Genomic DNA, 26,054 nt, shown 5'->3' with positions numbered 1-26,054 from the left:
AAACTCTTCATACAATATCAGAATTATTCTCTTCTCAAATGTTAGCTAAACCAGTAATTAATACAGTGTGCTAATTAAGAAAAAAGGTTGCACAAAGCATTAAGAATAAAGAAATAAGTGCTAAGAATATAGTCTTCTTCATTGTTAATATATCATGAACTTACCTTACCCTTACAAAAAATTGCTTTCTAAATTTATTTTAGGGTCCTGCATACATATAACTTCCTAGCAAAGACATTTAGTATAATTTAAATTGCTTCTGAAGGACCTGTTAGGATTTGTGCATTAGCCCTCCAAATCCTTATACTTTGGGCCTAACCTTTTTCTTTGTGAACTCTAATAACATTTGAATTCTGTATTTTGGTATTCTTAAATAACTACAGAAAACATTAAGAATGTAGGCAACTTTCAGCTCTCCATGGCAGTTAAAGCTAATATTGTTGGTTTTTGAACTATTAAACAGAACTGAAAGAATTTAAGAATTGTTTGATAATCCCTTGTACAAAACTCCAGAGCCAATCAAAAGTCTTCATTTTTTGCCATGTGTTAGTCTTCTTCTCCACCCACTCCTCCCCCCCACCCCGAAAAAAAATCTTTAGCTCATCTGACACTTAGAGGTAATTTAAATTTAAGTTTTTGCCTTTCTTAGCCTTCTAGATTGAAGTTGAAACAAGTAGTGAATTTCTAGAAGTGGGGAAGATGAGAAAGAAGTAAAAGTACCTGAATACTATTATTATTTTCTAAATAACTAGAATTCCCTTTAATAGACTAAATCATTATTTAGTGATACAAAGTTGCTTCCCTAGACTATTCCATATTCTTTTTTTTTTTTTTTTAAACTCTTACCTTCCGTCTTGGAGTCAATAGCAGAAGAGTGGTAAGGATAGGCAGTGAGGGTCAAGTGACTTGCCCAGGGTCACACAGCTGGGAAGTGTCTAGGGCCAGATTTGAACCTAGGACCTCCCGTCTCTAGACCTGGCTCTCAATCCACTGAGCTACCCAGCTGCCCCTGACTGTTCCATATTCTTAACCAAAGTTCAAAGTGTTAATCTCCCAAGCAGTATTATAATTGGCTAGACACAGGACATACACGTGTATGTGTGTGTGAATGCATGTGTGTGTGTGTAAATTGATTTTTTAAAAATGTGTCTCCTGAGACTTGATTCATTCCACTTGAACCCTACTCTTTGGCCATGCCCATTTGGATAGAGCAGAGTGGAAAGATGAGGCAATTAGAAGGATAATTAAGTAACTAAAAATAACTTACTACTACACAGCTTGCTTACATTTATTGGATGACTTTAAACCAACCATTTTACCTTCCTAAAAGAGGCAAGGAATTATCAAACAATTCTTAAATTCTTTCAGTTCTGTTTAATAGTTCAAAAACCAACAATATTATAATTTAATAAAATAGCTCAGCTGTTTTTAATCAAAGTGCATTCAAAAGTTATCAGTAATAAAAATTAAATGTGACATCCTTGCAAATAATATCCCAGTAGTCAGCACTTCATATTACATGTGGTGATTTCCTTTATTGCCAAATAGATTTTCAAATAATAAAATTATTCTTTTTTTACATGATCATAATCAATATCCTTCCAAAATCCCTTAAAATGCTTTGAGCCTAAATTACTTCATCTATAAGATGGGATTAATATATTTTGTCATCCTGTTTCATAGGGTGATTGTAAGGATCAAATGAGATATTATGTCTAAAGCACTTTGCAAAAGTTAAAGCACTCTCTCTATAAATTACGTTTGATTATTGTGAGTGTTTTTAGGGAAAATAATTGCATTATTTGTAAGCTCATTACCTATCCTATAATTTTTAACATGTAAGGAATAACAGAATTCTTTTAAGAATAGGATATACATTACATTTTTTGTGATATGCCATTTATAAAGATCAGATATTTTAAATAAAGCAACTTTTAAAAAAGTATTATTGTTTATAGAAAAGAGAAAAATGATACTGTTTTCCCAGATTTATTTTGTAGTTGCATAAGAGGGAGGAGTAGAAACCCAAGTTTTTTCTTTAAACACTTAAAAGAAAATTTGAAAACTGCAATAATAGGCAGTGCTGTAAGACCAGGTTTTGAAATTGCTTCTTCATGGTAGCTTCATCTTATTCACGAACTCACATACTTTAATAGATCTGTGATCTCATCAACATGGGTATTCCCTCCAATGATGCAAGTTATTATTCCTAAGAATCTTATCCATGTTCTCCCATGGATTTGCCTTAATAACTTTACTGTTATTCACCTTAAAAATTATTTTTGTAATAATGAGAATTTTTGAGAAGCTGAATTTTGATGTACATTTTCTACTGGCATAATTATAAATAAGTTCTATGAAATACTTCATTTAATTTTGTATATATTAGTTAACCTGAATTCCATAAACCACAATAGACATTAGTTTGAGAGGGTTTAGTGATCATTTTTTCACAGAAATATTCTTAAACATTTAGGGTAAAACAAATTAATATTTGCTTAGAAATAGGATTCTTCTGAAAAATGTGATTAGTATTTCATAGAACATTAACTTTTCTCTTTCATTCCATTAAACACTTGACATGATTGATACATATATTGAACACCAATAATATAATAGTTGAACATGTAAATATGTCATTGGACTAAGGTAGTCTGATGTCATTTCTGGTCCTATCATTTGATAGTGTTTTGTTTTGGAAATTATAGTCTGATTTAGAGACATAAATCTCCCAAAGAATGAAGGGAAAGATAGCTACCTAACTTTCAGGAATACTTCAGAGATAACATAAGCAAAAGAATTTAGCATTGAGAGAAGAGAGATTTGGTGGTAGGTGGATGGTATTTCCAAATGCTGATATGAGGCAATCTTTGATACAAAAGGACAAGTTAAGAACATTGAAAAACCAGAAAATGAATAGGGAAAAATAGAGTAAAATAATAGATTAAGAAGAAATCCTGAAAAGAAAAATTATGAGCCCCAAAAGTTCAACTAGTGAAAGGATTTGGTAAATTTGCCAGGATTCTGTAATTGCATGACAAAAAACTTTGGTAGGGAAATGGAGGAATGGGGGGAGGGGAAAGGAGAAATGTTTGGGATGTAGTCTAGAATCTCTAGGCTATGCAGGAATAGGTAGGGAGTATAATCTATCAAAAAAGAAAATATAAAAGTGCCTTAATCTCTATTTCTTAGGGTTGAGAACATTTCTACTAGAAAAATGTAAATGATTATGAGAAACAAAATTTGCAACTCTAGAGAAATGAGCATTGTATCTTACTAATAAGTCTGTAAGTAGTTTTTTCCTTGAAATCTAAACCTCTCAGCAATCAACTTTTTTTAAAAATTCAAATGCTGATTTTTTTCACTTCACCACATTCCTCTTTTTCTCCATTTCATCTTTTTGACTTTTTTATTTTTAATCCTCAGTGGCCATCTTTTCCCCCATGAAAGGTAAGGAGAGATGGAGAGAAGTCAGATGAGAGAGGCAGTCAGCTTTGCTAATTATTAGTGGTCAAAAGGTTCATTGGGAGAAAATGTTGAAAGAGTTGGCAAAGATCAGACTTTTGGATTATCTGTGAATTTCATTTCTTCATTTTATCTTTCTGTAAGCCCCTATAATCAGAAGCTAGTTGTAGAAAACACATTACATCTCTGCTTTGCAATGCCTTTTCACTTCTGGGTACATTTTGAAGTCAGCTCCTTGATCCATTAAAACCATATTTGATTTCAGGCTAAAATCACCTCTCCCTCCTTATGAAGTTTTATGTCGTTGAAAGCAGCTACAGCAGGCATTTTATAATGTAGAATCTGAAGACAGAACATTCCTTGTAGAACATCTCTTGAAATCCCCTTTTAGTCTTAACAAAGCCCAAGTTTGTTGCTTTCATTGCTTAGCACAAAGCAGATTTTCCCTGTCGTCTCCTATCTCTCTGAAAAGTATGCAAAATGTCTAAATAGAGAGAAGACTTTTGTGGTTTATCTTTAGTTTTGTCTCATATGAAGTTTCTAAAGCCTGCTATATGCATATTAAAAATAAAGGTTTCACTGAACTTACAATTATTTAAGTCTTTATCTTTTTTTATAAGCCAGTTAAATTGGTTAATAAACAAAACAGCACAGTGTCTTCATTGAAGCCTATGCAACTTCCTGTGTTTTCTTTAAATGTGAGAAAATATATTTTACTAAAATTATAGCATTAATGGATTGCACATGTTTATGTTTAATGTATGTATAAGGAATATGGTCTTGACATTGTTGTGTATAACTAAGCTTTCATTCATAATCATAAGAATGCTGCTATGAAGAAATGTCTTTTTGTTCTCTAGTAGAATTGGAAATAGCTGGCTGACTAGGTTGAGCTAATTCAGACAATTGTTTTTGTTTATCCTCTAGCAAAGCAAAAACAAATCAAGAGTGGCATAGGGTAAATTTGCTTTTTTAAAAAAAGTAATATAAAACACTATATATGTATAATTCTATTTTTAAATATTCTAATATAATTTTTTAAAGGCTGAATTAAGTTTAGTTGCTTTCAAAAACAGATGACATATAGAAGAAGCCCAAGGCAGTGCTTAACCTATAAATTACAGCAGGGTCACATTTTGGAAACTCTAGTCATTCAGTATCCCAGTGGAATAGTCTTTTTTGGTTTCCTTACCAAAAGGCTTATGTGTTGACTCATTTCCTTAACCAATATGACAATTTCCTGCACACATTTAATGCTCTGAGCAAGATGGTTATTATGCTAAGATTTTTTTAAAAGTAATTTTGTGTGATAAGAATTCAGTAGTTTCTACCTTGCTGTGCTTTATAAACAATGTACGATTTGGGCCAGTCTTATTTGCTTTGTGCTATTCTTATCTGCTGCTGCACATTTTGTATTTTCTAAAAATGCTGGGTATATCTTTTAACTGCTTTGAATTATATGTTTGGATTTTTAACCACATTTTCCTTACTGTATGAACTGAAGCTTTGAGTATTAATTGTTTTTGTTTCTACTGACCAGAATGTTAGTTTAAATCTTAAACAATGAACAAACAATGCTTTTTACCCATTCATAGAAACTATTTGCTTCACTAACTTATGACCTTTTTTACTAATGCTTCATGGTTGGCCTACAACCAATCAGGACGCTGCATTGGGATACTGATCCATCAGTTCTCCAGCTTCATTCTGATTCTGATTTGGGGTATTGAATAGATTTATCTTCCTTTTTTATGTGAATTTGATATTTTCTCATGTATAAAATATAAAGCAGTATAGTTCAAAGAATTTATGTTTTACAGTTGATAGCTCATTTATCTGGCACATAGCTAAATTTTTGTATGTAATTAAGGGACCAAAAGTTTTTTATTTTGATCCTTTTGGATGTAAGCATTTCTAAAAATTTCCCTGCCTTCCTAAATAAAGTGTGCTCTAAACATGACTTAAAAAATGAATCAAGTTTGAGGAAGTTGCATGAGGCAATGAGCCTCTAAATGATTTCTGCAAGGCCCTAAAGCTAGCAAGTATCAGGCACATATGCTGAATATGATTTAACCTTTTCCAAATAATTCAGGATCATCTTGAACATTAACTGTTATACTTTTATGTAGCTAAAGGATGTTCCCAGTGACTATTGATGTGTAGAGGCTATTTGTCCCTCTCCCAAAGTCTCAAAATTCTTTTTTAGTACTTTCTCTGATTTTTTAGTTTTTCTATATCTCCTCATTCAGTTGTCATTTCTTGATGCCATCTGTGTGCCTGCTTCTAGTAGCCCTTCCTCAGTTCCACAGAGCTGTTTCTAATTTGTTTATCATATAAGAAATCAGATTAAGAATTCTATAAGAAACTCACTTGTCAAAGAAAAGCAAATAGATTCTAAGAAGCTAAGCCTTGGGACCCAAGTTTTGTGATATCAGTTTTATTATATTCAGAAACCTTTATGATTTACTTCTTAATTTTCACCATTGTTCTAGATTAAGATTGCCAGATAAATGAGGTTTTACTGTATTGGGGGGGGTGCATTTTTAATATACTGTAATTGTGTTACTATAAGGACCAAATGCATTTAGGTTAGTAATCTGGCCCTAGTGTAATTGATTTAAAATTACCTTTTGTTCTTTTTTTTCCCCCTTTAGAAATTTAAATAGTTAATTTTCTTGTATGGTTTGCACTTTAAAGTGAATAAAACTTTTAAAAATGTGATCATTGCAATTCCAACTTTCTTAAAATTCTCCTAAATTTTCCCATTTAATACATTTAATACATTTACCATCTATTCCTTTCTATATGTAAGGCTAGAGTACCAATTCAATTTTTCTTAAGTCCTACATTGAATATTGAAATCCTGTGTTTAAAATGTTTGTAGGGAAGAGTTTTTTTAATTGGCTAATTACTTCTATAAATCAAATCATATAAGGATTTTTGTTTGGTTCAGAATGGAAATGCTCCTTTATGTCCATTTTTTTTTTAACATCTTAAAAAAACTCCCTGTTAACAGCACATTTGTTTGAATATTATGATGATAGTACCATGATATTCTGGTAATTACAGTATATAAAGGTATAGGGACTGAACCTATGATTTTATTGGTAGAGGAAACTCCCTCTGCCAATGTAAGTTGGCACCTTCTCTGCAGCTGACAGTCTGAGATAGTTGGTTAGAGCAAGGAAAGATTAAGGGACTTTCCCAGGGTCATAGAACCACTAAGTATAAGAGACAGGACTTGAACCGAGTTCCTTCTGACTCCACAGCTGGTATTCTATCTACTATACCATCCTGCCTTTCCGGCATATAGATTAGGGACTATACATATAGAATATAATTTATTTGAGGGAAGATTTAGTTAATACAGTATTATTATTATTGTTATTGTTGTTATTATTGTTTTTAAACCTTACTTTCTTAATATCAATTCTAAGACAGAAGAGTAAGGGTGAGGCAAATAGAGTTAAGTGACTTTCTTACAGTCACACAGCTAGGAAATATCTGAGGCCAGATTTGAACCTAAGACCTCCCGACTCCAGGCCTGGTGCTCTATCCACTGTGCCCTAGTTGCCCCTATTTAAAACATTATTTATTGTTTAGAACCTATTCATGAGTTTGTTGAATAAATTCCAGACTAGAAAACACAAGTTTGGAATCCTCCTTGCAATTCTAAGTTTTGAGGCCCAACTCAACATTCAGAGAAAGTTGTTCATTCAAATGCCTGAATCAGATGGTTTGTTTTCCTTTTTCTTTATCTCCTCTTTCCCTACCAATCCCCCCAACAAGAAAATGAATGTTTATTTTTTAATCCTCCTCTGCCTTAAAGGGAATTAGGGAACCTAGATAACTTATTTAGTTTATATTCCTTTATTATATTAGTTTATATTCCTATACATCAATTTGGTCCTGTGTAAAGTTGAGAGTAATACTAATTATTCAAAAGGATAATGAGAATTTTTCAGAAAATTTAACTTTAACACCCAAATTAAAAATAACCATAACTGCCAGTTTTCAGCAAAATGAAAGACTGGAAAAGTTTTTCTTAATAGAATCCCCTTCTACTTTACTCATTTTAAGGTTACTTGCTTCATTCTCAATCTACAGGGACTGAACCTGGTATTGAGTAAATCCCAATTTTTCCCTTACCCTCACTTAAAAAATATAACTAATGTTTCAGTTGATATTGCTCTTTTGAAAACTACTCCAAACAATAAGCCTAATTCAATGTCCCCACCTGGAAAATAATTTCTTAAAGAAATGTCTCTTAATTTTATCTTATTCTTTTCACTCAATAAAAATAATTTTGTATATTTTAAAATCAGTAGTTCTATAATATTCAGGAATATTTTTTTATTTTTATCTTATAATTTTTATGGATTTTTTTCTTTTGTTAAAAACAAGACTAGTTTAAATTCATCTAAAATTTATCACAATAGTAATTTTATTTTTAAATTATAAATGTAAAAAAATGTGGGGTGAAATTACATTTTAAGTTATTATTTTGCAGAACTAAAGTAAAGTGATCTTGTAAATGTGTGCCATTTGTTATATTAAAAAACATTTGGATTCACTTTATTTAGACGAGGACCTATTAAACTCGGGATGGCTAAAATTACACAAGTTGACTTTCCTCCCCGAGAAATCGTCACATACACAAAGGAGACTCAGACACCAGTTATGGCACAGCCAAAAGAAGGTAAATATCAATTTTTGTGTTTTCCATAGATTCTCAATTCTCTATTGGTTTATTTTGAAAGTTTATGAAATATACTTTTTAAACTGAGAAATTGATAGATGTTTAAGCTGACCTACTTTGAATTTTTACATATTTCATGTGGTACATTAGCATTTTTGCATTCTACTTTGTCACATTCGATATGAACAAGGACAATAAATTAATAGAAGCTTTATTCTTATTTGAGTACAATTTTTCAAAATATGAAACAATTATTTTCTGTCATAGCATCCATATCTCAATTATATTGTGATATTCTTTATAATTGGTTATCTATAAAGATGAATGATAGATTCACCCGTTCATAGGACTTGAAAGGATATCTACTCCAACTCTTCCTTCTCCCCTAATTCCCACTGCATTAGTTATTTTAAGAGGTAGTTGCTCTATTTTGTTGCTTTTATATAACCATCTTTGACTAACATAGATTCTACTTGTACATAAGCATTTTTATTCATTAGTCATAGAAATTTTCATTTGCCGTTACAAAAATCTTGACTAGAAGCAATGAGTTAAATTTAAAAGTACTGAAATGTCTTTTCTCTGCACTTTGAAGCTATAGAGGTCACACATAGAAATGGTCCTGATCATATCCCTCCTTATGGGGATTTAGCCATGTCCAGTCAAACAGATGGAAAGTAAGAATCTCAGTTTCTATTTGGCAAATAGCTCACTCATTGAAAAGAGAATGTTAGTACTCTCCTTCATAGTTGTTTTTATCTGGTTTTTATCCTGTTGCAGAGTCTCAAGTGAGTGGCCTTCTTTTTTGAGATGCTCAGATTTTCACATCTGCAAAAATTGTCTTTTTCAGTTAACTGGAAAGGCATAAAAATTATGCCTCGAGAAACAGAGTCACATGTCAGGTCACACAGTGTAGGCTTAGTTTATAAAAGTCTTAAAGAACTTAATTTCATAATAAATCCTTTTAGTGGTTAGGGAAAGGAAATAGTTTAAATCACAGATACTAATTAAAACTATGGCCCATTTAATTTAAAAATTAAGTCCTGCAGCACTTAATGTTCTCCACATTTGCTCAGGAAATGCTTGGAGTGTTCATAAAAATACCAATGCTCTAAATAAGGGAACAAGATAAACTACATTAGTTGTATACTTTTTACTGCCACATTATTAGATGTATAACTTAGAAAATGGAATGCAGATAGAACAAGACTTCTTTGCAAATATATTTAACTTAAAACTTAGTGATGTATGATCTATATTAATGATTGATATATATGTATAGAGACATACATATATATCAATTTGGTAAACACTAGCTATTTTCAAAGTGAAATACTCTAAAGCTATTTTTATAAACCTTCATAATATATTGATATTAACCAGATTCAACTTTATGAAGTTACATTTTTAAATCTTATTTTTGACATGCAGAGATGAAAATATTAGTGTTTTATGGCATTTAATTTGATTAGCAGATGTGAATAAATTGCTATTATAATAAGACTATGAGACTATCCACATTTTTTCCATTCTATTCAAATGATTTAAATAATTACCCAAGTAGCATCATGATCTAGTGAATAAATTATTGTACCGAGATTTGTGTTCTTTTTCATTCAGCAATTTGGGAAAACCAGTTAGCCTCTGCATATATCAATCTCTTTGCTGGTAAAATATAAATAATTCTATTTAGTTTTTATAAGACTCATTTATGTCAGTGAATTGCTATGAAAGCTGTATATAAGAAGTTTTATTTTGATAATTCTGTAATCTTAGATCTAAAAATAACATTAAAGGTCATCTAGCCCAACCCTCTAGAATAAAAGTGACCTAAGATTTCTTATAGCACTTTGTTTGGTATCTTTTCTTTCCATTTATGTCCTCATATCCATTATTTCTATATATTTTTCCTCCTTTTAGGCTGGAAGCCTAAACCTTGAGAAATAGGGATTATATCCTATATATTTCCAGTCCCTAGAACCAAGCCTTGCTTAAGTGAGCGCTTAGTAAATATTTGTTTAATAAATAAGTGAAATTCTTTCATTTTACAAATGAGGAAACTAGAATCCCAGAAAGTGACTAACTTATCACATTTCATGCAACTAGCTAGTGACATAACTTATACTAGCCTCCTGGCCTTATGACTATTGGGTCAGTGATCTTTTTATTACACTATGCTATGTCTCTAGAAACTATTAGGATCTTACTTAGAGAATAGTTGAAAGGGAAATTAAATTTCACCTGCTTTCAGGAGTTAATGCTAGTGACCTCAAATAACTATACTGATCTTGAAAGAAGTATAATATCATGCTTTTATTAAAATGATACTATTAAATAGACTAATTGTTTTCATTTTCATCTTATAATTAAATCACTTAGAATATCTTAAAATTTTGTTAGATCATATGAAAAAACACATAGATACAAATAATGTAAATGTTTAAGCATATATATGTCACAGTATATAAAGCCTGCTGGTCATCAGTGCTCTGACATATAATTTGATATTTTCAGATAACATGAAACTGGGAGGGATAGCTAACCTGTTAGATGGTAGAATCAGGCTCAAAAGAAATCTCAGCAACCTGGAATGACCTGAAGTTGAGTAAAGAGACATAGTAAGCCCTATACTTAGGTTTTAAAAAATCAACTATTTTACTATAGGATGGGAGGAAGCGGCTAAACAACAGTTCTTATTAAAAGGAAAAAAGACTTCTCTTCATGGGATGGGTATATTTATTTAGCAAGCTTATATGTTCATGGGATTTTAGAATTGGAAATGAACATAGAGATTATCTATTCCACACCCCTCGTTTTACAGTCAAGGAAGCTTGGATTTGAAACCAGGTTTTCTGACTCCAAATCCGTGCTCACTTTATTACATCATATTGCAAATTTCATAGGGGCCACAAACATTCAACAAGTACTTAAAAGGGCCTACTATGTGTAGGCACTAAATTACCCTCTTTTCAACAGAGGTGGTCCTTCCTCTATGACAGGGTTGAGGCACATAATTGGAGTAGAATGATCCTTGGGCTATTCTTAAACTATGGAAATAAAGAGAGTGTTATCAAATGATGTAGAAAGAAAATTACTTCCATGTCCAGGACTCTTACATTAAGTTTCATGTCATAATTTATGGGGCTTGGGGGAAGAGGGGAAGAGAGAAACCCTGAAATTAGGGTTTTTATAATGGAAACACTTTAGACTTAACTATAACGGTGCTTAGCCATTGCTTTAATACAGTGGTTCTCAAACTTATCCTGGTTGGTTCCCATTTAAGAGCTATAACAAATTTTCAAGGCTCACCATGAAACAAAATTGCCCAAATCTCCATTTGAGTGTAAGAGATGGTGAATTAAAGTCATTGGCCTAAACTTGGGGAGCCTTGATAATCAGTGCAAAAATAGTATTGCCACAAAAATGTTGTTAGCCTTAACCCATTGTCGTCTTACTTTCAAAATTTTTTATGTAGATTCCCTCTCCCCTTGTTTAAAAAAGGTAATTTTCTTTTGTCTGCCCCTTTTCATTATTCCCCCCTTTGGCCATCATCTTTCTTTCATCCAAGTTTACTCTGTAAGTTGGTAGTGCTGTTTCTGCACTGAGGTGCTTCACTTAAAACACCTGCTGTGAATGAAATTGGCTGGGATCATGTGATCTCAGCCAATTTCACTCACTGCAGGTAAAGAGCTTCATTGTAGGAACATAGAGCTGTCTACTCTCCACCTTCTAGCAGTGGTTGCCAGTGGATACACTACTGGAAAAGTTAGGTTACTTATTCGCTTTCTTTTACTTTGAAAAAAGTTCTTGTGACTATTTTGAAAATTGTTTTTTAAAATTGAATTCTTTCTCTACCAATTTGATGGCATTTATCACAAAACTGATTTGGGTTTTGGTTTTGAGATTGAATATTGATATTGGTTCTAATTGGTCTGGAAGTTTGAGTTTTGTTTTTTTTCAAATACATTTTAAACTTTGGGAATTAAAGTACACAGCTCTTGTTCCCCCCCCCCCTTTTTTTTTTGGCTCTGTGAGGACAAGAATATGACATTGGGAATTATAATTCTTATAACTCACAATTATATGTTTTATGTTTACAAAGCACTTAGTAATACATTCTCATTTGGTGCTCACAACAACTTTAGGGGGTAAGTATAGCAGGTATTGTTCTTCTTTTTTACTTGAAATTGAGACTCAAGTCCAGTGATTTGCCCCTGTCACCAAGTGCCCAAGTGGAAGTCTTGAAATTCAAATATGAGGCTTCTTATTCCAGGTCCAAAGTGCTTTCCATTACATCATAAGCTTTGCCTGCCAGATGATCTGTCTTTCCTGGTTCTCATTTGAATGCTCTTGTACATAATATAGCATGTCTATAAACTCTTTTATTGTCATTCAGGTGCATATTAATAATAGTAAATCAGAACATTTCATTTCTTAAAGAATATAATGAAACATGGTGGCATTGAACATTATGCTTGATTAAAGCATTAATCTGGATAGATGGAAAATTTTGTTATGAGAAAATTAAGTATTTGTGAAGATGTAAAGATTCTACATATCACTGGTTGGATATAAATGGGTAGCTGCCAAAGTAAGAAAATTGAATTTTTATGAGGAGAGGGATAGGGATCGGGATCAAATTCATAAGCTTTTGTAACCAAGTAAAAGAAATACAATCATTAAAAACATCATTACAGTATTCTTAGAAAAGTAGATCTGCTGTCAGAACATAAATAACAGGCTATTTCTTAGTGGAAAAGTCAGCCATTGATTTTTTTTTTGTTTTGTTTTATTTTTTTTCTGTTGAGGAACAAAATCATTTAAAAAGACCATGTGACCTTAGAGTGTTGTATATGTCAATAGATCATTGATAACAAATGAAATTGATTTTCTTGTGTGTATGTCTAAAGTTATATTACCTTAATTTCATTGTTACAAAGTAAAGGGATATTGTTATATTCATTTTTGCTTTGACAGAATACGATACGGAAAAAGAAAATTACTGGCAATTGGAAAATCACATTCCTCAAAATGAAAATGGTACAGAACAGAAATGCTATCTTCACAAGTATTAATGGGAAATTAATTTTCTATTTTTATTTAAAACTTGATTTTTTATTTTTCAAAGTTATAAAGTAGAACAATTTAAGAACTGAAAAAATATCTTTATGGTAAGAGGTAAGGGACTATTTGCTCCTTCCCCAGTGTTTATGTGTCTTGTTTTATGAACTAGATGTATTCCCAGAAATTACATAAATTCAAATTTTCTAAATTGAATCACATTTTAAAGGTATTATAGAAATGTACTATTTAAGGAAACTCTGTAGTAAATTCTTTTTGTAATATAAATAATTGCACTTAATCTCTTATATGTTATTAGGTTGTCTCACATACCTTATTGGAGTAGCTAACAGTAGGGTACATATGCCCCACGAAGCTATAGAATGTGATGCATTCATATAGACACAGTACACTTATATACAATTACTCATTCTACATACTTGAAGACCAGCAGTATTACCATGTAGAAAATATTTGACAAATTATAAAATCAGAAATGTTTAATGAATGAATCAATTTAATATTTGAATAGGTACAAATATTTATAATTAGTTCAAGATGTTTTGTGAGTTTTTTAAAGAGAACTTTCCATTTGATGGAATATTTTATTCTTAATATTTAATTTAATGTGTATTATGGGAATATTGTGAAATAATTTTATGGCAGATAGGTATATATAGCTTTAGGATATTGTTAGAAAATGTTCTGAATGTACAGTGAAATACAGATGGGAAAACTTGATCTGAAGACACCTTCAACTTAACAAAGGCCACCCATTTCACAGATGATTTAACTTTGATTAACCTACTCTATAGCAACAGATTACTCAGACAACTGGAACTTCACTCTATAGTGTTATTGCTAGATACAGCTTAATTTACAGCACAGCTTTTCTTTCCATCTCACCAAAATACATCACAATTTTGATGTTAACTCAAAGTAAAAATTCAGTGGTTCATTAAACCTGGTTTCTGCATTCATTGACAAGAGATTTGTCATTTTAAAAGTAACTGCTACTTTTGTGCACTCTTTACTGCTCAGTTTATAACCTTAGATCCCCTGTCAGAAAAAGCATGGAGTTAACCACTTAGCATATTGTAATGAATATTCATCAATAAATTGATGTGACATGGCAGTCCCATTTTTCAGTCTTCCTACTCCTGTACAGTTTTTTCAAGTTTTAAATATGTTCTAATACAGCAAAGACTTGCATAGAATGTCTTAATAATATAATATTCTTCTAATGTTCAGATCATTATGATGTGAAAGGAAGCATATTGTTTTCAATATACTTTATAATGAGATTCTTCTTTTTGAAGAATTATGTCAAGCTAGTGAGATGGGATACTTTGGTTTATTTGATCTTTACATGGATACCAATATTACTTAATCTGCCTTTATAACTATTAAGTCCATGGTTTTTGTTTTGCTTATGGCAAATAAAATAACTTTTCCCCATTTTCCCTCATTTCTATAGATTATTATTTCTGAGCCCTAGAACTTTAGTGATACTGATAGTAGCTTTAAATCAGCAATTTTTAAACCTGAAAGACATTCTGAGACTAAAGTCATTCTAAAACTAAAATATGTAGGCCCTATATTTAAATAGCTGCTATACTATCATCAGATGCAAACAAAATAATACATATGGCCATTTGGTATTGAGAGTGTCATGTGAAGGAATACAGATCACTGCATAATAGATGCCATTTACATTTTAAATATTAAAAGAGGAGAGAAGATCTTCTACAAGATCTTTTCTCTAAAATATGTAGATTATGAGGTCACTTAGCACTAAAGTGCTGACCACATGCATTATGACAGGAATTTGACATCTGTCATTGAAAATGGTACTTAGAAGCAGTGTAATGCAATAAAATTGAGGGAGGAGAAAGGGATGAAGATGGGAGGCTACAGCATCTAATTCATAATGTTAAGGAATGACCTCTTCAGGGTGGCAAAACCCTTTACCTTTTGAATTTAGGACTTAATTTTGAGTTCAGGTTAAATGTAGAATTGATGAGAGTAGCAATTAATGAATAGTGTGAAGTAGTTAAAAATCCATATTTCCACATGCTGGATTTTTCATTTAAAAATATTTGCTTTGCTATTCTAATGTCATCTTTTACATTAAGTGCGATTAATAATTTTTATTCCTTCTACCTGTAAAGACTAGATGTCAGGAATTCAACTTTATATTTGAACAGTCCAGGATAGAACTGCTACCGGTTATACTGTTTTCAGATTAATAGTCCGTTGTACATGAGAATTCATCTAAAAAGGAGTCGTGTCTTTCTGTTTCTCTGTGTGATTATTTTGCCCAAAAAAGCTTTCATTTTTTAAGTAGCACAAAAGCTGTAATTGGCGTGCTTTGTAAGGAAGTGTCAATGTGCAAGAGAGTGGAGATCACTAAGAATTCTTTTACGCGTTCTTTCCCCTTTGCACCACCGCCTCCTCAGCAGGGTCACTGAGATCACTAGCTTTTCTTGAAATGGCCATTTTCACTGGCAGGTGCATTATACCCTGTATTTTCAGATTGTTTTTCCATTCTGAATGTTTGGCAGGTTGATTGCTCTGGCTGCATTGACGGAGAAAGGGCTGACAAATGCGGTTGGGCTGGCTGAAAAGACAGTGATTACTGTTTTCCTTTGTGGCTGATTGAGGCCCTTGAAAGGAAAAATTTTAACCTTCACCATTTGGTTCAAAAGTATGAGCATATATTGAAATCATTCATGCCATTTATCCTAGTTCTGTAAACTTGTCAGAACGTAAAAATCGCTCAATTTCAAGTAATGTAGGATTGGCATACGTCATTATCATTTTGATTAAGTTGGAGGTTGTATCATTGTGTGCATTATGCAGTGTCATTTAAAGCTTTCTTTCCTACAGATACTGTTATATTTTTATTGCCTATACTATAGAGTTAGAAAGATTTTCAGAGCTCTCTAAACCTAACACTATGTGTGTGGTTTGGCAGCTGGTATGGCCTACAAGCTGTATTTTGTTTGCAGGGTAAAGGCTTGTCTGTAGACCTCCTGGAGTGTTGGTAATTGCACAGGCTTGCCATTGGGGAAAGACATGATTGGAAGCAGTCAGGCAGAAAAATGTTATGCCATCCCATTGCCACCTCATAGCAGAAAGACACAATCCCAGCAGTACCATCTGGTTGCTGCTATCTAGTCAGCTGGCCTGGCTGCTGGGACCATGGCTTGGCAGCTGGTTCCCATCCCTTGACCACTCTTTGTGTGTGTTGTGTGTATATGTGTGTTAGATAACTTTGAACATGGGTCAGAGAGATGACTATGACTAACAAGTAGAGTCCCCTTGTTGAATAGTCTCATTACTTAAGATGAAGCATCCTGCAGACTCCTGCTGCCATTCCCTTAAAGACAGATGAGAAATCTGTTTAACCAATAAAAATGAATGTGTTCTTCCCACAGATCCATTCTGGGATGCAGAGGAAGACAAAATAGGCACTGCATATTCCATAACATTTTCAATAAGTAATCTGATGTCATTTTCTTGCTTTCAGGATTTAAGAGGACATAGAAGAATATAAAAGATATATAAACCTTGCCTATCATTAGGCTACATCTTTGTTACATATTATTTACTGAAATTAAGTGAAAACATTTTGTTTTAAAACTCTTATTGCCAGATAAGATGATGATTGTGTTGGAAATTCATTGATGATAATAGAAAATAGAATGTGGCCACACTGCTATGAGTTTTTTACAAAACCTACCTTTCAGAATAGCAACCTGAAAGCAAATTTAGACCAATGTTCGGCCATAGGAAGACTTATTAGTTATTGAGGAGTTTTAGATCACAAGTAAGCAAGTAGCTCTGTAGGTCATTTGAGACATTTGATTTTCTGTATTCTGCATATTAAGGTAACAGCATGTTACATAAAACTGTACAGTAGTCACACATTGTCTTGTCTTGAATGATAAATGCCTCTTCAAGATTTCAAAGGTTCCCATTGAGAATCCTTCGCAATTGCTTATATATCTCATTTCTGTTTATTTACATGGCTGTAGAATTTACCATGACTATCAGCAATACTACTCAGATATACATGAAACTTTATCCAAGTGTCTAATTAACACTCCTTACTTTTAGAAATAAAATTGGAAACAAAAATGTGTTATTTTTAAAGGCAAAATTTTAGAAGTCGGCCCATTTTGTTTGTACCTTGTTTTACCTTTAAAATAATTTATTTTTGTATTAACTTGATGATTTGTGAAATATTTCCTTGTACAGTTTTTTGGTTGTTATTCTGGTAGAAATAGTATTTGTAATGATTTTATTTTTTCAGATGAGGAGGAAGATGATGATGTTGTAATCCCCAAACCACCCTTAGAACCTGAAGAAGAGAAAACTATAAAGAAAGATGATGATGAAGAAGAAGGTACAAATGATTTTTTTTAATATTCTTAATTTAGTTTTTTAATGGGGTTTTATTTTCCCCCATTGGGATTTTACTTTTGCTCATATGTTATATAAGAGAACGATATTATTGTATGACAAAAGGTATTATGTGGGTCTGTTGAAAAAAATGGGTATGTGATGAGAACGAGTTGGTTTATAAATGACTTAACCAGATATAAGTGAATCTTCAAGAAAGAAATATTTATTTTGCAGTCCCCCCTCATGAGCTCACTGAAGAGGAAAAACAACAGATCTTACACTCTGAAGAGTTTCTAAGTTTCTTTGATCATTCAACAAGAATTGTAGAAAGAGCTCTTTCTGAGCAGATTAACATCTTCTTTGACTACAGTGGAAGAGATTTGGAAGATAAAGAAGGGTAATATTTAGTTTCTAAGACCTGTGACATGATGAGTGTTGAGTTATTTTTAATGAAAAGGTCTAATATAAGGTCTTAATCTTTCATGTCTTTGGGGACATTTCTGTTTTTGTTTTTCCAGAGAAATTCAAGCAGGTGCTAAACTCTCCTTAAATAGACAGTTTTTTGATGAACGTTGGTCAAAGCATCGTGTTGTTAGTTGTCTGGATTGGTCATCTCAGGTAAAATAGAACAAAAATAATATTTAATAATTAAATTGTTTCATTTTGAACAAACTAGGCCATTGTCTTTGGAGGGCAGAAGGCACCATTCCTGATTTGTTAATATACATTTATAAAAATAATTCCCCGAGCAAATTTCTAGAGTAGATGTTCATCTCATTTTTCTGGTCTTTGGACAGACTGGAAACATTCATCCTTTGTTGATAATCTAGATAATCTAAAATAAAAGTTAGCTGAATCCCAGTTATAGTGATTTTAATAGAACATAAAACAGTGCAACATGTAATATGTGTGAGAATAAAATACAGTTTTTAACATTAGGACAGAACTTAAACTCTCATTATAAGCATAAATGTTGTGGGATACTGCATTTAAACATAAAAGTTTAGTACTTTCTGAGGAGAGGGAACAGACATTTGTAGTTCAAAATTAATTGTGTAGTGAAAATATATAGTAGTCAAAACATAAAACTTATTTTCACTGAAGTAAATTTCTTTTCTATTTGATTTCTTGTAACCAGTACCCAGAATTACTCGTGGCCTCTTATAACAATAATGAAGATGCTCCTCATGAGCCTGATGGGGTTGCCCTTGTGTGGAACATGAAATACAAAAAAACTACTCCAGAGTATGTGTTTCACTGCCAGGTAGGACGTGAGAAACTGTCATCCCCCATGTTGAACTTCCATTGACGAATTTAGACAAATGCCCTTTTTCTTTCTTCTTGTCAACATGATGATTTCATTGGATTGGCATTTACTAAACCACATGTATTTGCAAACAGATGTTGACTGAAAATAATTAGTTCAAAATAGTCTTCCCTTTGTAGCATTTGTGACATTTTTCATATTGTTTAATCACACCTACACTGTCTTTTGATGTTGTTTTTTCCTTTATTCTAATTGATTATATGAAAGGACAGCTTTTATAAAATGCCTTTACCATGGGAAGTTTCTCATGAACTGTTTTACTGAATATACAATTAGACTATTGGCCCACTGAGTTACTTATACATGGCCTGAGGAGTTGGAACTAGATAGTTTTAAGTAGAAACATATGTTCAAAGTAGAAAACAGATGCAGATTTTAAAAATGAATTTAGTAGAAAGGTAAAATTTGCAAACCTTTTCTGTTTGCAATGACAAAGTCTTTTCATAATGTCATAATTCTGAAAAATCACTTAACTGAATCAAAACTAGCATATGATCTGATCTTGTCAGATTGCTGTCAGAACAAAGTGTAGGGCTAATTATTTTACAATTTGATACTATAATGACGTGAAATTTTTTTTACTTCAGAAATTACTTCATTATATTTATGTAAAATATTATATTTAATTCCCTTTTCTCCACAGCATTCTCTTGGCAAAAAACATTCTGAAGGTTTAAAAAAAAAACATTCTGAAGAAAAAAAAACAAAAGCTTTTCCATACAGAAAAATTGTGAAATGTAATTGAATGAGCCATATAAAGGACTTAATTAGAAATATTTTAACAAAAAAAAAAAACAAGAAAATATTCAATTGTAATGGAAAGGATTAATTTATTTCTGTAAATTGTTAGATTTCTCCCCTTTAAGTCTTAAATATAAAATTTTCACATTTTTACCCACAGTCAGCTGTAATGTCAGCAACATTTGCAAAATTTCACCCAAATCTGGTTGTTGGTGGTACATATTCGGGTCAAATTGTATTATGGGATAATCGAAGCAATAAGAGAACCCCGGTCCAAAGAACCCCACTTTCAGCTGCAGCACATACGGTAGGGAAATAAAATATCTACAACATTCTTCAATTCTAAGTTGTTAGGTACTTAGTAGTATTCATCAGAGTATTTGAGAGTAAACATTCTTTCTTGTACAGATTCATCAGCATTCAGCAACCACAAATATAAAGATATTTTGTTTTGTACTATGGAATATATTTTTACCAGAAGCCCTTTTCTTTTAAAACCTTAACAGTATTAGCTGTGGATAGCCTTTTTTATCATTAATCCCTTGGGGTTAACTTGAGACTTTGTTTTGCTATTAATAGTTTAGTCCTTCATAGTTAATCATGATATAATATAACTGTTACTTTATATACTGTATAAATATAATTTTATACTGCATAAAAAAAAACCTTAACAGTATTCTTTCTTATGTGTAGTGATTTTTTTAAAAAACAGTCTAGCTGCTTATCCTATGTAAAGATGCTTTTAAAATGTTAGGATAATTTGATATAAAAGAGAATGCCTGTAATTGAACCTTAGATAGAAAGTTGGGGATTTTGTTTGCAGAATAACCCTTTTAAACTCTTTTTGCTCTGTGTCCTTTTTTAGCACCCTGTGTATTGTGTGAACGTAGTTGGAACTCAGAATGCTCACAATTTGATTAGCATCTCCACTGATGGAAAAATTTGCTCATGGAGTTTGGACATGCTTTCCCACCCACAGGTAGCATTCACTTGTGAAAGCCTAAAACTATGTAACTAGTTATTTATAGCTATATGAAAAGGTACAATTTTTTTAATCTGCATACCTTGAATTTTTCATACCAGTGCATGATATTCAATTTCAGTGACCTAAAATCTGTAAAAGTACTTTAGGAAGGGTAAAATTCAAATCAGAACAGAATGGTTTTGAAAGAGCAGTGAGGATCAGAACAATCTTTTTTTTTTTTTAGTAATAGTTATTGGTTATCCAAATGATTCCACATATTTTTCTCTCCAGGATAGCATGGAGTTGGTTCATAAGCAGTCCAAAGCTGTAGCTGTCACTTCTATGTCCTTCCCTGTCGGAGATGTCAACAACTTTGTTGTTGGAAGTGAAGAAGGCTCTGTATACACAGCATGTCGCCATGGCAGGTGATTAGAAACTTTTGAATTATTGTTTATTTTTAAAGTTGTAATGCTGATAAGGATTCGTCCTTATAACCATATTTAAACTGACTATACCCCTTTTCTGGTAGAAATTTGCATGAAACTATTTGCTGTGTGTAGAAAATTCACATTATTTTCAAACTTACAAAATGGAAACTTTCACACCAAAAGGAAAATGATGGATTGTTTTCTCTTCTATGTTGATATGGATTAGGGGTTTTATTTTGCTGTTCAACATTTCCCAAATATAAATGCTATATCTGTCATACCTTGTACTGACCCTTTAAATGTACACAGAAAGGTAAAAATTACCAGCTACATTTCAGTCAATGTTCATTTGAATTTGAACTTTATCCTAGTCCTCTTGATAATTGTACAGTAACATCACGCACACATCTTAAATTGACTAGTATTTCTCCTGCTGTTCCATCTGTTTTGAAATTGTCTGGTTCTACCTTATCAATTTCTTCCTTAAATAAAATTGAGTATCCAGGTTTCATCTCAAATACAGATCACCCTCACTTCAAAGCTCTTAGGTTTAAAAGTAGCTAAAATTATATCTCTTCTGTGTAGCATATCTTTGCCTTTCACTATTCCATCAATTCAAGTATTGGACTGAGGGGATATATTGTCAGTACTTTAACGTTTGTGATTCTAAATTTTACTTATAGCTTTAGAAGAGTTGTTAAATCTGGACAGGATAACATCTGATATAAGTAATGTTGTCCTTTTCCTAGAATCATTTCAGTGTATTACATCCACAGTACCTTCAGAAAAATGTTGTCAAAGCTTGGTATTTAAATATGTGTATAGTGTCTGTTTATAGAGAATCTAGCTGCAAAGAGACAAACCTGATGGCTTTTGTTTTGTAAAACAGCAAAGCTGGAATCAGTGAGATGTTTGAAGGACACCAAGGACCAATAACTGGAATCCATTGCCATACAGCAGTTGGAGCTGTAGACTTTTCTCATCTGTTTGTAACTTCCTCATTTGACTGGACAGTGAAACTTTGGACAACCAAGGTACTTAAAGTGTTTTCTGGTCATTTTCTCAAAGTTTTAACACAAGGTGGTGCTCTAATATAAGCTACATAGGGAAGTTAAACTGAGATTGTTTGGGAATATTTATTTATTAAATCAGATTAGATTAAGATAAAACAAAAAACTTTTATATGTTGTAGTTTGAGTTTGTTTCATAATAATATACTGAACAAATCCAATAATTCCACAATTAAGCAGACATCCAGTTTTTGGTGACCTTCACACTTGAGAACATTGCTGTGAGAAAGTCCTGTGAGCACCCTAAGGAGAGGTCCCAAAGCCTTGCATTCAAGCCCTATGCTTTGCTCTACAAGGCTTTTGCTCTTTGTCAGAACCACTTTGCTTTTGTTTAGCACAAAATTCTTACCAAACTTCTCTGTCTGATTTTAGAACCAACACCAGATTAGATTCCTCAAATGAGAAAGAATATGAACTATTGGGGCAGTTAAAATAACAAGTGCCAACTATGAGTGAAGGACATGATAGAAAAATCCCCAAAATGCACACAACTATGTCATAATTTAAAACCTAAAACAGTAATGGTTGTTTATAATGAGAGTCACAGATTGTCAGGAAAAGATTAGACTGTGTACAGTATCTTTGTTCAAAAGAGCAGAGAATTATGAGATATTTTAGAGAGTTTTCCATCTTAATTGGCTAGAATAGGCAAAAATCAATTCTAATTTCACTTAGGTTTTCCTTTCTTCAAAAATCTAATACTTTAAAATTTTAAAACCACTTTTTTTAAAAACAACCCTTTGAGATAAGTAGTACCAAGTACTAATCTACAGATGAGGGAACTGAGGTAACATGCAGATAAGTAATTTAACCAGGTCTCATAAGTAGTAAACATTAGAGCTGGGATATGAACTTAGATCTTTCCAAGGGTGCTGCTCTTTTATGGAATGCTGAAAGAGGAAGCAAAGAAAGAAGAAGGGGTATAGGCAGGAAAGGAAAGAAAGAATCACTCAGTTCCTACTAAGGCACTGTAAAAATACCTCTTCTGATCCTTACAACTACCCTAGGAGGTAGATGCTATTGATCCTTATTTTACCATTGAAAAATCTGAAGCAGACAAGGTGACACAATGAGTAAGCATCTCAGGCTGCATTTGAACTTAGCTCTTTCTGACTTGAGACCCAGCACTCTAGCCACTGTGCTACATAGTTGCCTTCTTCTCTTCCTCACAAACAAGCACAAGAGGTGAAACATTCCTTAAAGCACTATTGTCCTTTACAACTCTTTCATTGTTATTTGGAACTTAATTTAGAAATCTTGAGTTACCATAGTCCTTCTGGGTTTGGTCTTAACCACCATAAAAATTAATGTGCTTTCCAAGGCCTGTTCTTCTCCTTTCAGTTCAGCATCTTGAGTGTATTGGTTGACTTCACTGTCTATTGAGTGGTCATTAATTTGAGCCCTCCAATTCACCCCATCTTCAGCAACATCACAACTAAGGTTGGAAATGTCTAATTGTTCCATCACTAAGCAGAAAAGTGATCTTACTTTTGAGAACAGGTCAGCTCGCTCTCTGTTTCTGACACGTAAGACCCCAGCTGCCCAAGGTCACTGTGCAAATATATAACACTCTTTCCCTTGTGGAACTGTCTCCTGTGTAGGCAGAGTGACAAAACTATACTTCTCTTCTGGCTGGCTAGGCCAAAGAGGGATTTTCCCATTCAGCAAACACTTGTGAGGAATATTGTAAAGACAATTCATCTTTAAGAACAGATTGGACTAGAGGGTATCCGATGGAACTTCTAACTCTGAAATTCAGTGTTTGTTCCTATAGGTTTCCAGGCCTGTGTCTTACAGAGAACTGCCAGTACTAAAAGACAGACATTAATATCTACTGCTTTTTAGATATTTCTTCATATTTTTTTCCTTTTACTATTATCACAAAGACAATCTCTACACATCATGCTCTACAAAGAGATTTTTATTTATTTGACTGTGGCATGGTTTCTTTCATAAAGGTACACAAGCAAACTGTTCTAGTTTATTTTCTGATTTGGAAAGAATCACTCATGATACATTACAGTATGAAATCTGCTACTGGTTCATAAGCCCAGTTTAATATTCTGAATAACTCATGGATTTTCTTTTTTAACCCATACCTTCTCTCTTAGAATCAATGCTAAGTATTAGTTCCAGCGCAAAAGAGTGGTAAGGGCTAGCCAACTGAGATTAAGTGACCTGCCCTGGGTCACGTAGCTAGTAAGTATCTGAGACCTGATTAACTCATGTGTCATAATAATCACATTCTGTTCTTAAGGATTGCCCTGAACACACACCACCCTCCTCCAAAGCCTTCTTACAAGATCTGACTTTAAAAAATTAAGGGTCCATCTTTTCTGCATATACAGTTACACTTTTGTGAGACTATTAGATATGTCTGAATGACAACCTTCTCTCTTCTAGAAAACAACTTTGTGAATAAATATTTTGATTCTGATTCCCAACTTAATTCCAAGTTTATTATTTTGATCTTGTAATTAATTATGCTTTCTCATTATTTAACCTAGTAATATCTATTTCCATCCTCCTTGACAAAGATGAATGATTTGTTAATACGCTTTTTAAAAACAGAACATCATGCCAGTTTCATGCCAGACTTTCATAATAGTATTTTCAAGTTCTTGCATTTAACCTACATTGAATACTTTATATGTCCTCTAGTAGTGAGGACATAATTTCATTCAACACTTTTTCTTTTAAGAGCTTTGATCACTTAAGACAGTTTTCATTATTCAGATTCAAACTTGGAGAAACTGGGAGGACTAGACATCCTGTTCTGTTGAAACTTTGTGCCCCCAAAAGTTTGGCATAGCCCCAACATCAAAACAAGATTTCCTACACTCCCTCACTCTTCCCACACACTTTTTTTCTTTTTCTACTTCTTCTTTCTCTAAGTCATCTATAATCCCTAGAAATCTCAATTTGGCTCTGTCTCTAATTTGGTCTAAAGTAGATCTGCTTGTGTAGCCAGCCTTTAATCTCTGCCTAGTCAGGAAATTTATAAGGCAGTTGCATAGAGTCCTGGATCATCTAACTGTTTTCATTGCTTCTTTGTCCTAGTCTAGTTATTTAGATGTTTTCAATAATGCAAATAAGTAGCAAAAATTGAGTTTTGTTAGTTAAAAAATTGTTCTCAAATTAAAATTTGAAGACCAGTAAGTTTTTTCTGATATGTGGAGAAAGGCATTCTAGAAAAGTGGAAGAAGAGAGGATGGGAGAGTGTTAAGTGAAGTGAGACACGGTGGCTGAGGCTTCCCCTACATAGTGAGCTGGGAAGGTCAATCTCCCAGTCAGGCCAGTGAGATTGTAGGGTGGAAAAGATGTGCCATAAAGGAAGACAGAGAGACCCTAAGGGGCAGAGATGAGAAGGAGAGAGCATGCCATGCCTGCACAACAGTATGTGCAAGGGCACATGTGCAATGTCAAGGGTGGGAAGCAGCAATCACTCCAGTTCAGCCAGAATATAAAGTGTGTTTTTGAGGAGTAGGGGGCAATTCTTGTGAAGTCATTCTAGAAAGCAAGGTTGAAGCCAGATTCTGAAAGCCTTTACATGTCAAACAAAAGAAGTTAAGATTTGATCTTAAAAGTGACAGAGCCATAGCAGCATCTGGAACAGAGGAGATCCTGCTGAGTCTTGTGTTTCAGGAATACAAGTTATGAGGAGGATAAATTAAAGTGAGGAGAGACTGGAACCAATGGATCCAATTAAGTGATTGTCATAATAGTCTAGGCAAGGGTTAAAGAGGACCCAGGGCACCTAAGTGGCTTAGTGGATAGAAATCCAGGCTTGGAGACAGGAGGTACTGAGTTCAAATGTGGCCTCCAACACTTCCTGGCTCTGTGCCCTGGGTAAGTCACTTACACACATACCCACCATTGCCTAGTCCTT

At 33.0% G+C, this 26,054-nt stretch overlaps 1 protein-coding gene across 4 annotated transcripts in view; it reads left to right on the top strand.

The window, feature by feature from the left end:
- DYNC1I2 (dynein cytoplasmic 1 intermediate chain 2) overlaps positions 1 to 26,054 on the top strand; it is a 62,557-nt gene that overhangs the window by 28,899 nt on the left and 7,604 nt on the right. For 2 of the 4 annotated variants that reach the window (XM_044669796.1, XM_044669795.1), the window contains exons 5-13: positions 8,049 to 8,164; positions 17,544 to 17,636; positions 17,870 to 18,032; positions 18,154 to 18,253; positions 18,774 to 18,899; positions 19,864 to 20,010; positions 20,569 to 20,682; positions 20,959 to 21,092; positions 21,985 to 22,129. In XM_044669796.1, coding sequence (XP_044525731.1) covers positions 8,049 to 8,164; positions 17,544 to 17,636; positions 17,870 to 18,032; positions 18,154 to 18,253; positions 18,774 to 18,899; positions 19,864 to 20,010; positions 20,569 to 20,682; positions 20,959 to 21,092; positions 21,985 to 22,129 — 1,138 coding nt within the window. Of the gene's footprint in view, positions 1 to 5,128; positions 5,189 to 8,048; positions 8,165 to 13,141; positions 13,205 to 17,543; positions 17,637 to 17,869; positions 18,033 to 18,153; positions 18,254 to 18,773; positions 18,900 to 19,863; positions 20,011 to 20,568; positions 20,683 to 20,958; positions 21,093 to 21,984; positions 22,130 to 26,054 lie in introns of all 4 variants that reach the window. The other 2 variants (XM_044669799.1, XM_044669798.1) reach the window with 2 other exon arrangements.

This window comes from Gracilinanus agilis, chromosome 3, assembly GCF_016433145.1.
Source record: "Gracilinanus agilis isolate LMUSP501 chromosome 3, AgileGrace, whole genome shotgun sequence".
Taxonomy (NCBI): Eukaryota; Metazoa; Chordata; class Mammalia; order Didelphimorphia; family Didelphidae; genus Gracilinanus; species Gracilinanus agilis.
The sequence above is the reverse complement of the archived record's forward strand: the minus strand, read 5'-3'. Positions and strand labels throughout refer to the sequence as shown.